Source organism: Abramis brama (genome assembly GCF_963993115.1).
Source record: "Abramis brama genome assembly, chromosome: 23".
In the NCBI taxonomy this organism is placed as follows: Eukaryota; Metazoa; Chordata; class Actinopteri; order Cypriniformes; family Leuciscidae; genus Abramis; species Abramis brama.
Genome location: NC_139985.1, coordinates 24,657,586 through 24,670,036, shown reverse-complemented (window position 1 = coordinate 24,670,036; position 12,451 = coordinate 24,657,586). Strand labels below are relative to the sequence as shown.

The 12,451-nt window shown below is 36.1% G+C and overlaps 1 protein-coding gene across 1 annotated transcript in view; it reads right to left on the bottom strand.

The window, feature by feature from the left end:
* Positions 1-12,451, bottom strand: part of ano8b (anoctamin 8b) — a 33,912-nt gene that overhangs the window by 9,292 nt on the left and 12,169 nt on the right. Inside the window, exons 3-13 of the mRNA XM_084100323.1 lie at positions 10,325-10,457; positions 9,246-9,384; positions 7,519-7,615; positions 7,159-7,275; positions 5,471-5,598; positions 4,019-4,180; positions 3,780-3,932; positions 2,831-2,957; positions 2,473-2,528; positions 2,269-2,343; positions 1,359-2,096 (exon numbers count right to left, since the gene is read on the bottom strand). Of these exons, the coding sequence (XP_083956449.1) occupies positions 1,359-2,096; positions 2,269-2,343; positions 2,473-2,528; positions 2,831-2,957; positions 3,780-3,932; positions 4,019-4,180; positions 5,471-5,598; positions 7,159-7,275; positions 7,519-7,615; positions 9,246-9,384; positions 10,325-10,457 (1,925 nt within the window). The remainder of the gene's footprint in view (positions 1-1,358; positions 2,097-2,268; positions 2,344-2,472; positions 2,529-2,830; positions 2,958-3,779; positions 3,933-4,018; positions 4,181-5,470; positions 5,599-7,158; positions 7,276-7,518; positions 7,616-9,245; positions 9,385-10,324; positions 10,458-12,451) is intronic.

Genomic DNA, 12,451 nt, shown 5'->3' with positions numbered 1-12,451 from the left:
ATGCTCACCAAGACTGCATTTATTTAATCAAGAATATGGTAAAAACAGTAAATTGTAAAATATTATTACAATTTGAAATACATGTTTTCTATTTTAATATAATTTTTCAAATGTAATTTATTCCTGTGATCAAAGCTGAATTTTCAGCATCATTACTCCAGTCTTCAGTGTCACATGATCCTTCAGGAATCATTCGAATATGCTGATTTACTGCTCAACAAACATTTCTTATTATTATCATAGATGCAAATTGTAGTGCTGTATTTTTTGGAAACCGTAATACATTTAATCTTATTTGTGTACAATCATCTGCTAAACAACTTTAAAACACTAGATATACATTCAAGGCTTTAAAATCATAACATCCAAAAAGTTTAACATCCAAAAAGAAACATTTTAGTGACATAATACATATAAGCACAAATGTTAGACCGTCACTGTTTTACCTGAAAATGTTGGCAATGTACAGTGGGCTCCACAAATATTGGCACCATGGTAAATATGAGCAAAACTGACTGTGAAATTCTCCTGAGAATTGCAAATTCTCCTCTTAAGGGCAGGGTAGGCGATTTGTTCCAGAATTTTTTTTGTTATGCTGGTTGAAAGTCTCTTCACATTCTGATGGCAATCACTAAGTTAAGTGGTCTAAATATATTTATATGTACACTATCAGTCAAAAGTTCTGGATCTGTAAGATTTTTTATGTTTTTAAAAGAAGTCTCTTCTGCTCACCAAGGCGGCATTTATTTGATTAAAAATAAAAAATAAAATTGTAATATTGGGAAATATTATTACAATTTAAAACAGCTGTTTTTTATGTGAATATATTGTAAAGTGTAATTTATTCCTGTGATCAAAGCTGAATTTTCAGCATCATTACTCCAGTCTTCAGTGTCACATGATCCTTCAGAAATCATTCTAATATGATGATTTGATGCTCAAGAAACATATCTCATTATTATCAATGTTGAAAACAGTTATTTCCATTTTTATTTCAGGATTCTTTGATGAATAGAAAGTTCAAAAGTACAGCATTTATTTGAAATAGAAAGCTTTTGTATTTATGTATATATTTTTGTATTATTTAAAGGTGAGATTTTTGTGAATATTTTGATTGAAAAACTAATTTTCAGTCAGTTTTGTTCATATTTACAATGGGTGGCAATATTTCTGGAGGCCACTGTCTGTTTACACAAGTAGGCTTGTTTTAATGAAGATGAAGGTGAACATTGACTTTTCTGAAGACATATTTAACAAAAGATTCAGTTAGTTTTGAACATTTTCTGTGAGCAAACACCGCCAATGCGTGTGAAATGTGTTTGTTTGTTTTAGACTGTACGTATGGAGTGTCTTCTGACCTGGTACGTTTGCATGCAGCTCTCGATCTCGGCCTGTGTCAGCGTAGCGGTTTCTTGCTCCTCAGGAGGATCCATCCATGAATCTCTCTTCGTCTTACTGTCAGCCCTCTCTAAGCTCCGCCCCCTCTTCCTGAGCCTCACTGACGTGCTGTTCTCAGCTCCTGTTGTCAGCGGCTCCCCTGCCAGTTCCTTCATCTCTGGAACCCCGTTTTCATCATCATCATCGCACATCTCAAAAACCGAGGCAGGATCCATGCCCCTCTCCACCATGGTGGGGCTCCCCTCCTCCAGGAAGCTGTCGTCCACTGGGCTGACGCAGCTCGCGGACTTGCGGTCCACCTTCTCAATGAAGCTGACCTTTCGCAGCTTCAGGCCGCAGTCAATGAGGCTCTCTGATTCGTTCTCTTCTTCGCTGTGCCTCTCCCCAGGCTCCTCCTCCACATCCTCGTCTGGGACGCCACAGCCACCATTGAGACACATGCGTTCTCGCCTCTCTTGGGGGCCCTCCTCACCCATCTGTGGGCCGCGCAGACCTGACCCGAGCACAGTGGGGTCGCTGGGCGAGACCTGCGCTCGTCCTGCTGCGAGTCGCCCGTACTTGAGCAGTGCAGACACCAGCAGCTCCCAAACAGCCCGCAGCGTGAGCTCACCCAATCGGTGCCGCTCGGCCAAGTAGGGCTGCAGGACCTCCTTCATGTTCTGCACAAACTGCCGGATAATCAGCAGTGTGGCCAGCATCTACAGCAATAGGGACACCAACAAGTTATACTCTCACATGACAAGGCTGAACATTGATACAGATATCCCAATTTCAATTCCAATTTGATTTGAGTAATTTATTTGGTCATATTTAAGTTCAAATGTCCATTTTGATTACATGCGAAATTCTGGTCCAGTCAGAGTCTCTCACCTCTTTCAGACGCTCCATGTCTTTGAGGTAGAAACCAATATAGAAAAGGCTGAGATAAGAATTTACAAACTGAAACTGAGAAAGAAAGAAAGAAAGAAAGAAAGAAAGAAAGAAAGAAAGAAAAAGTTTCAAGAACATTTTAGATACAAAATGTTGAATACTCCAAAATGTATACATATATATTATTATTTTATAAGTACTTACAAGAACCATTTTGATGATGAGATTTTTCTCATAGGCACTCTGGAGTCTGTAGTTTTCTGTGGGAAACAGAAGATTCAGACATTAGTATTCACCTCACAGAGGCCTGACAACTAGCCTGCATTCATCTTCTTTCTCCTTCTCACTCCTATGTTTGGCTTCTGGATTTCCAAAAATCCAGACCATTATCCATTTCAGCCTTGCTACTTTTTTACTATTGACAAAACAAAATCTCCTGAATTTAGTGCACAATTCCATCCTAAAATGTTTTGTTGAATACAGTGTTCATGAACAGCTTAAATAATGAATTAAGCAATTTAGTACAAAGATACACATGAAGAGTGAATATAAACTGGCTCACCCATATCATTTAGCCAGCAGGCGATCTTTCTGTACACCTCATCACACGCCGTCACAGTGATGGCCAACATGATTTTAGGGATAAATCTTGCTACTCGTGGAAGCTCCTTAATCCCCATCACAAATTCCTGTCAAACATCACTCCATTACAACTCACATTAAATGAACTGGTTTCCAAGTATTTGCACTGAATAATATGTAAATCCATGTTGTTATTACTTTTATTATTTTGATCATATATTATGATGCAACAATTTATTGTTATTTGGTAACACTTTACAATAAGGTTCATTAGTTAACTACATTAGTTAACATTAACTAATAATGAACTGCACTTATACAGCATTTGTTCATCTTTGTTAATGTTAATTTCAACATTTACTAATACTTTATTAAAATCTTGTTAACATTAGGTAATGCACTGTGAACTAACATGAACAAACAATGAACAGCTTTATTTTCATTAACTAACATTAACAAAGATTAACAAAAACAGTAGTAAATGTATTGCTCATTGTTAGTTCATGTTAGTTAATACATTTACTAATGTTTAATAAAGGAACCTTATTGTAAAGTGTTACCTGTTATTTTCTCCATGCGCTCCACGTAATGTTTAATGCTTAATTTAAGTAACATAAAAACATTTTCTTTAAAAAAAATTGCATCCCTCTCACATACCCTTAAAAAAAAATTTGTGGCTAAGGAACTATAATGGAACTATGTGTACATGGACTTTTTTTCAAGTCAACCTAACAATATTAGGTTAAAATGAATGTAAAAGGCAAAGTGTATATTTTAAGGTCCTGTGAATTCTTAAATACTTCACTATTTTTAATTACCTTTTTGCCTTTACATAAAATCTTCCTGTGGTGTTATAAAATATTTTTTACAAGTACAAAAAGTATATTCAGCTAAATTATTAAACGTGTGTGTTAGAGTGTGTAACTCACCTGAAGCTCAAAGCAAACGAGCATGGCCAGAAATACAAAGCAAAGGCATAATATACAGACAGGAAAGCTGACCAGCCATCTGAACACCCTCCTCCTCCACGGAGGGTAGTAAAACTCTTCACAGCCCGTCACCGGACTGCACCGCTTCACACCCTGACCCGAAGAGCAATAGAGAAAAAATATATAAAGAGCAGTTAAAAAAAAGATGTTAATGTTAAATGACTTTACCCTGTCATTACCCTGAACTGAGGTCTGGGCTCCTCCAGGGACTCGGCTGGGGTGTCCAGTGTTCCCCACTTATAAGCGAGCTCTGCCCCTCTGCGTTTCCAGCGCTCCAGGAACAATGTGGCCCACACCACATTAAAGAGAGCAAACACCACACAACAGATATCCCTGCTGGTCTGAGAACATAGTGATAGAAATATAGATCACATGAACAGAATATGAACAGTAGTAGACTCCAATATAAATTGTAACAATTCTCAAACTAGTTTTAGCCTGTTAATGAATATGGCAATGTTAATGTATTTGGTCTTGGCGGATTAGGGGCCCTATCTTGCACCCAGCACAATTGACTTTGTACACCGACGCATGAATCATTCCTATTTTGCACCCGACGCACAGCGGACTTTTCCCTCCACAGACGCACATCGGTAAATTAGGAAATTAACTTGCGCTCCCGGGGGCGGTTCAGCGAAAAGAGGAGGCGTGTTCCGGCACAAACGTTCCCTGGTGCTATTTTGCAGGTTTAGAAAACAATTCCGCGATGCACATGTTATTCATATGCTATTTTAAGGTGCATGCTTGGCCATCTACACACAGACGCAGCAGTTCTCATTTTTAGAAAACCATACATTATTACAAGGAAAAATATTAACACACGAGGGAAATCATTGTTCTGTCCATGAATATGTGAAAAAATAGGCATAAATCTAGCTTACACATTTACCCAAATTATCATACACCTGTTTAACCGAAGCTAATTTGTGTGGGTTTCTCCCATCCCCAATGTCACTTCTCTGTGTTTTACGGCCCTGACGAGAACGTCGGTCTCCTCGGCTGTGAACCGCTCCTGGTGCGCGCCTGGCAAATCCGCCGTTATAATAGAAATCCGCCATGGAACAAGCGTGCCTGCTCTTAAAGGGAATGTGAGATGACGCTCTGATTGGTTTATTTCACGTTACGCCCAAACCACACCTATGAATAATGAAGCTACTTCAGACCAACCCATTTTAGATTTGCGTCGAGACCCGCCCACAAAGTTACTTGCGTTTCGCTCTTGATACTTGCGTTTCAGATCGGTAAAATAGGGCCCTCGATCTGCTACACTGCTGCAGAGCAAGTATGGACTTGCTACTGCCATTAGATACACAGACACGCTGCTGTGAGTATGTAAGATATGCTGTTGCATGAACAGACATACTGTACAGAAATCCTGTTGCAGATCTAGGCAGGTGGAGCTGGGGGAGGTGGAGGGTTTCAGACGAACTCTGATAGCACGCTGCAGGACTAGCTTAGAGCAGAATTTGGTCTTAATTGTCTTAATGAGCAGAATGAACCAGACTATTTAAATGTTGGGCAAGTAATCTCATTGGCTGCAGGATCAGCAGAGGCCAGTCAGCTTGTGTCATGCGGTAATGGTGTAATTGCTAACAGATTGCATGTAAAGGACCGTTTAAGTGGTCAAATACCTGATCTGATTCTGTAAGCATCCACAATACAAAGCCAATAACAGCTGGATACAACATGGAAGTGGTGTAGAAACCCAGCCAGGCAAAGTACATGGCAATCTTCGCTCCAAAATAATCACAAATATCATCTAACAGAAAACAAAGAGGACACAGACTTAGACCAATCATTCAAGTAGGGCTTTAGCAAAAAAGTGATAAAATCAATAATAATCAGTAATGAAAATAATCAACAATGAATTTGTTTATTGATTAATCACACTTGCATGCTATGCACAGAAAGAAAACTGTTAATCAGAATTAATTCTGACTAAAATATACATTTTACTAAAATATTTGTTGTTAGACATTAAATGTAGGTTTAAAATTGTACATGTATTATTTTATGAGAGGACAAAGGGACTATTTTAATGGAGTACAAATATAATTATATTTAATATAATTATGGAGTATAATATAATATAATTATGATATAATTACTACATTCATATGAATGTGTGTGTATCTCATACCAGTTAACATTTAGCCTTTGCTTTTGTTAATTATCATTTTTAATTGAGTGATTTTAACTTCTTAACTTTAAAATGGTAACATTATGTGCTAAAAGGGTTGAAAAATAAATATTACATTCTAAACAACAACAAAAAAACGTTTTTTTTGTTGTTTAGAATGTAATATTTATTTTTCAACCCTTTAAGCACATAATGTATAGCATTAGCCTAGCATAGCATTATGATTCCTGTCTTATTTTCCCCAGTCTGGTGTTCAAGGACTCTATTTTTGAAATATATTTTTGTTCTCATTGTTTCTGTTTTCTCACTTCCTGGTTTAGCCACTGTTTGCCTTCTCTGTTGCCTTAGAGACTGATTTCCTTCACCTGTTAGCCTCTGTTATCTGGTGTACTTAAACCCCAGTGTTGCCTTTGTTCTTTGTCTGGTGTTGTCTCTTATGGTAGCAGCATCGTGTGTGTGATGCTCAGTTCAGTTTTATCTGTCTTGCCCTTGTCTTGATTTATCGTGTCTTATTGTCGCATATGAATTCACTGTTTTTGCTTTCATTTCATGTACCTGGATTTATTGTTTGTTGATAAATATAAGTGATGTGAAGTCCGATTCATTTCCTCGAACTGGTTCTTTCAGAGAGTTTGTTTCAGTGAACCAGTTAAAAAAAAAAAAGATTCATCGGTTCCTTACGTCATCACATAATGATGTCACTACTAATTTATTTTCTAACAACTCGGTGTCATGTTATATCTATGAAACATTCAAATAAAGTCATTTGTGTGAACGCATATTGCTTATTATTGCCTTTCATTCACTTAAGTTAATGGTCATGTCAGACACGACTAATATGGAGTAGCCTTCATCTTGGATAATATTCCTAAAAGTTTCGCACCTACAACACACATTACAGACATTTGATGCAAAAACGCAGATATGTTCTACATATCTATAGTATACAGAAAGAAGAAACCAGTCTTATAAAGTAAATGTTTGGGCACTTTTCAGCTGGTCAGTCTGGGAGACCAGTTGGTTAAGCTGGGAGACCATCTAAAGGAAAGTTAACAAAACCAGCAAAAGTGTTTTTCTTTTCAGCAGGGTTAGCAACATTACTTCTCAATTCACAAAACAACAACAAAACTGACACCAAAAAATGTGTATATTTCAATGCTGACTTCAATAACTACTAACCTAGGGGCTGTTTCTCACACACGGCCTGCACCCATGACTTCATCAGCTGTCCCAGAATCCTCTGCTCATGAAGCGGGAAGACTTGCTGGATCACACCTCGCGCCCTCAGCTCAGGAACTGGAACATACACACACAGTGCACGCTCACTAACACACACACACAACATGAACAAGTATTCAAAACTTTGGTAAAACTTTTCCTTCTAGAAACCTTTAGCAACATATAAAGTGTCAGCCTGCACATTTAAATTGCAGACACTGATACACAAATATGAGTGACTTATACATACATACAGGCCACTGGTACAGCTCAGGCACACACTTCTCAGGGCTCTCATAAAGTCTAAATATAAGAACTCACTGATTGGCTGCCCTTCCAGGAAGTGGATGTTGTGAAGGGCCTCCCCATGTTTAGCTCTGAGATTGTCCAGCCAGTATTTGATTATGCTTTGGCGTTCCTGTGAAAAGAATACGCTTCAATCTATAACAATGTCCGCGGGATACAAAAATGTACAACCCAACTCGATGTCTCAATGACTTCATTCTTTAAAAGAATATCATGGGCTAACTCAAACCTAAGCTCTATTGACAATGTCCTTGATGTCGATAAACACAGAAGAAAAACTGATTCGGCTCTCAGTTTATAACCAAAACAAATAGTTTACAGTCATGTGATTACAATGGACGTCTATGGGGCAAGATATTAACCATTTAAAAGTAAAAAAGTGACACTTATTTTTTGTACAAATAATTAAAATTTAATCTAAATGGCTGTCTGAAATCGCATACTCTCTAGAGTAAGTACTTATTTTGAATAAGTAGTTACTTCAGGACCACTAAAAAGTACGTTCTATGTAGTACGAATGTAACCTGGACGCACTACATCCGCCATGTTGTTACTGTCATGTGATCTACCAGCGTCAGTTGCATCATGGGATAGTAAAGTGTCCAACATCTGTGCACTTCAGAATCTCGCCGGAAGAAGTGAGTCATCCGGGTACTTTTTGTCTACTCTTTTATGAGTACTGGAATTCTGACATACTTCTTTTGTCACATCCTGTTTTTCGCCTACTATAAAGTAGGGAAGTTTACTACTTTTCAAGTTTACCAATGATTTACCAACATCATTTCTGCATGTAGTGTTTGCTTCATGTGAAAACTGCTTTATGGTCAGAACATCATGTCCCTGTGTATTCTTGGGCTGTACATCATCATCATCACAGATTTATTGGGATCATCGGATCAGCATGGTCAGGACATGTTGAAAACAGTGTTACTATAATATTATTTATATGCTATTATAGTGTTTATTAATATTTGAATAATATTTTATTTTTATATTTTCAATTTTTAAGTTTTAGCAATTTTTTATTAGCTTTTGTTTTTTAACATTCCTATTTACTTTTAATTTATTTTAATTTCAATTTTAGTAATATTAGTACTTCAACTTACTTTATTTCAGTTGGTTGTTGTGTAGGTTTTCATCTAATATTTATATTTTATTTCAAATTCTTTTACATAAATATTAAGTTTATTTGTGCTGTATGATCTCCATATAGGCTAGACTTTCATGCAAGTGCATTCCTTTACACATATGCTATGTTTTTACAAACTAAGGGATGAGTGAAAATTATTTTCTGTGGTAATCAATATGTCTCAGATGTTGTTGAAGTTTGGTTGTTGCTTTTAAAAATAAAAGCCACCATTAATCCAAAATACTCCCTTATGGAACATGTTAACTTTGTAAGTTACTTGTAAGAATGTGTAATTACACTTTATAACTAGTAACGTGCAATTTTTACATTAAGTTCTACCTGACTTAACAAAAAAAATTGTTTTGTTGGTATTAATGAATGTATTTAGGTTTATTCAGTGATAATAAATACTATTTTTCACTTGAATAAAACTAGTTATAATTTTTAGTTACCACTTTTTTTGTGTATGCATTTTTTTCTGTTTAAATAAGATGTCAAAAGCCCTCTTGATATTAGTGTAGTGAAAGTCCAGTAACTACAAAAATCCTAAACTTGAATTCTGAATCCTGTATACAGGCAAGTCAAAACTTTAATGCTCAATATTATTAAGGACCTGTGAAGTGAAGAAACAGAGTTCACTCTCAATGTTGTCGTAGATGTAATCTTCCTCACAGGAGAAACTGCGAGACCCGCCACCAAACTCCGGCTTCACAGCTTTCTGCAGTCCCATCTCTTCAGCCCCTCGTAAAAGACTGACCACACAACGACAAAATACATCAGCATCAGTCAACCTTAAGATAGCCTCTAACCATAAACACTATGAAAGGACCTACAATCAAGCAAATAACCGTCTTAATGTTCCAAAACAAACTTTCGTTGTACTCTACCGTTCAAAAGTTTGAGGTCAGAATGTTTTTTTTAATTTTAAAGAAATTAATACTTTTATTCAGTAAGGATGCAATAAATTGATCACCAGTGAGTGTAAAGACATTTATAATGTACATACGATTTATATTCCCCCCAAAAATACTGTTTTTGATTCATAAAATTATTCTAAAAATATGATCACAAAAATGTTAAGCAGCACAACCGTTTTCAACATTAATAATACCTAATGATAACAATACCTAACCAAATCAGCATATTATAATGATTTCTGAAGAATCATGTGACATGATGCTGAAAATCAGCTTTGATCACAGGAATAAAATTACATTTCACAATATATTCAAATAGAAAACATTCATTTTAAATTGTGATTTACACAAATATTAATTTTACACAATATTAAGGTTTTTGCTATATTTATGATCAAATAAATGCAGTTCTGTCATGACAACTCTCTGAAGATTTTTAGCATGGTAATGGATATGACATTGTTAATGTATTTGGTCTTGCTGTTGCTGTCGACAGAACTTGGCATTCTTGATGAGAATCAGAGACTCTTACTGACCCCATACTTTTGAACGGTAGTGTGTTTCATAAACTGTCTTGATGCACTGTGGTCCCATGAGGCTCTGAACTTCTCAGGCGTTCTTTAGAGGCTCATGTTGGAACATGACAATAATAAACATCAAACAAGCATTTGCTTGACCCTCATGCCTCAGTGCATCACCTGAAGAAACCATTAATAAATATAACAGAAGAAACTAAAAGAAAGATAAAAGCTGTTTCCTTCCCATGCCCTCTCACTTTTCGTATGTGGCCGTGACGAAGAAGGCGTGCATTCTGGTGTGTTTGTGATGTCGGATCTGGATAATGAGTTCTGGGATGCCGAGCCGTATGTGGTTCAGAAGCCAGAGCAGCGTGTGGTCATCTGTGGTGTCTGCACGGAGACAAATATAAACACCTCAGTCTCAGTGATGACCAATATCCATTATTTATTATGTTCAGATACACTGCTGAAAAATACAGCAAAAATCATCCTGATTTTTCATGCTGGTCCAGGCTGGTTTAAACTAGCATGCCTTGCTAGAGACCAACTTCCATAACAAATGCCTGTGTGACCATCTATTTTGTTTAAAATACTAGTTCACAAGCCTAAATAATGTAAATGCAGCCAGAAACACATGATACAACAGGAATTAAATCCTTTCAACTAATTCTACTTTGTTACTTTCAGATTACAATTACATTACATCATATTCAGTGGCATGCAGTGTTGTTCTGAAATGAGGAGGCAAAATCATTTTAATATATATATATATTTTTTTATAAATCAAATGTAAATTTGTGTCCCAGTTACACATAATGTTGGCACATGTTCCTGGTTAAATAAACATTACATCAAAAAAAGAGAAACCAAATACAAATCTATTTTGTATTTTTACATTAACTATGCAATTAATGTTCTATTTATTAAAACCAAGTATAAATGCCAAGTATAATAGTCAACTTATTTTCATCTGTTCTCATCAAGCTCAGATCAACACTGGTACACAAAAATGTGCCTTTAATTTCACCCCACTAAAACCCCGACACTGTCATTGTGTTTTCAGGGCATTTCAAATTTGATTTTGACGTGACATAAAGCAGTGATAAGTGGCTGAGTCGTTTACTTACTTTTTAATTAGTCTTCCCATTAACGCATAATTTTGTTCATTCAGACCGATTCGCGAAACACGCACGAAAACAAGAGGCGAGATTTAATGCACAAACCCATCGTATCCAATCATAGCGCGATGAAGGCATTGCCTCCTCTCACGTGACCTTCCCCCATTCATTCTCACTTACCCCCCACCAAACCCACCACACGCTTTAGGGGGTCTGTTGAATGTCAATGGGCTCAGGGGAGGCAAGAGAGACGCGGCGTCCCGCTGTAACTTTACCCGCTGGTGTTGCTGTTGGACAGTGTTACTTTAGAAAAACTAGTGAATTATACAATTTTTAATGTCACATTTTGTAATATTTGCATTGTTTTATTTTCTCATCCAATTTTTTGAGGAGGCACTGCATCCCTTGCCTCCTTGGAGGAAATGACCCGATCCTATTTGCTATATCAATTAAAACTTTATCAACAAAAAAAACTTTAAGGAAATTTACTGAAATTTAAAACCTATTCTAAATAATTATTTAGAATTCCCTCATATCTAAATTGTTTTATTCAAAAATATTATTTAATATGATTGAATCAACCTGATTACATTGGGTTAATGGGTTAAACAAACATAAGTCATTTTTAAGAATTAGGTACGGTAGAAATAGTACCAACTGCAAATTTTCACTTTCTACAGTGCACAAAAGATTCTTTTGTGTCTTTTGTGTATAAAGACACTGTTGAGAGCCGCACAGTAATTCACTCACGCTTACAGTTCCTCAAAAATGACAAAAAAAATTGTATTACTTCAATGAAATGAATGTACTATTTTACTATTTTAGTTCAATAATGTTTTTTTATTTAATATTTTGTATTTTTTGAGATTTTATGGTTGTAAATTATCCAACTTAAACCTGTCATACATCTTGAATGCTTTGGAGCACAGACTTAAGTTTGGTTCCAAATTTGAGGTTGATATCTCAAAAAATGAGCTTTGAAAAAAGTTAAGTTTAAGTTTATATTATGAAAAATGCACAAAAATACTATTTTCAATAAAAAAAATTCAAGTATTTTCTCAAACATGTTTCAGTCTAAAACTGTGAGAAAATCAAAGTCATACCTGTGAAAAAAGTAGTGTTCCAAATTTGAGGTTGATATCTCAAAAAATGACCTTTTTAGTAAGATTTTGTTTGAGCGCAGAACCAAACGTTTCCACTAGATGAAATTCGTTTCACATTCATTTTCAATGCGGTCAAAAATGACCTTGAACAATACAAGTGTGA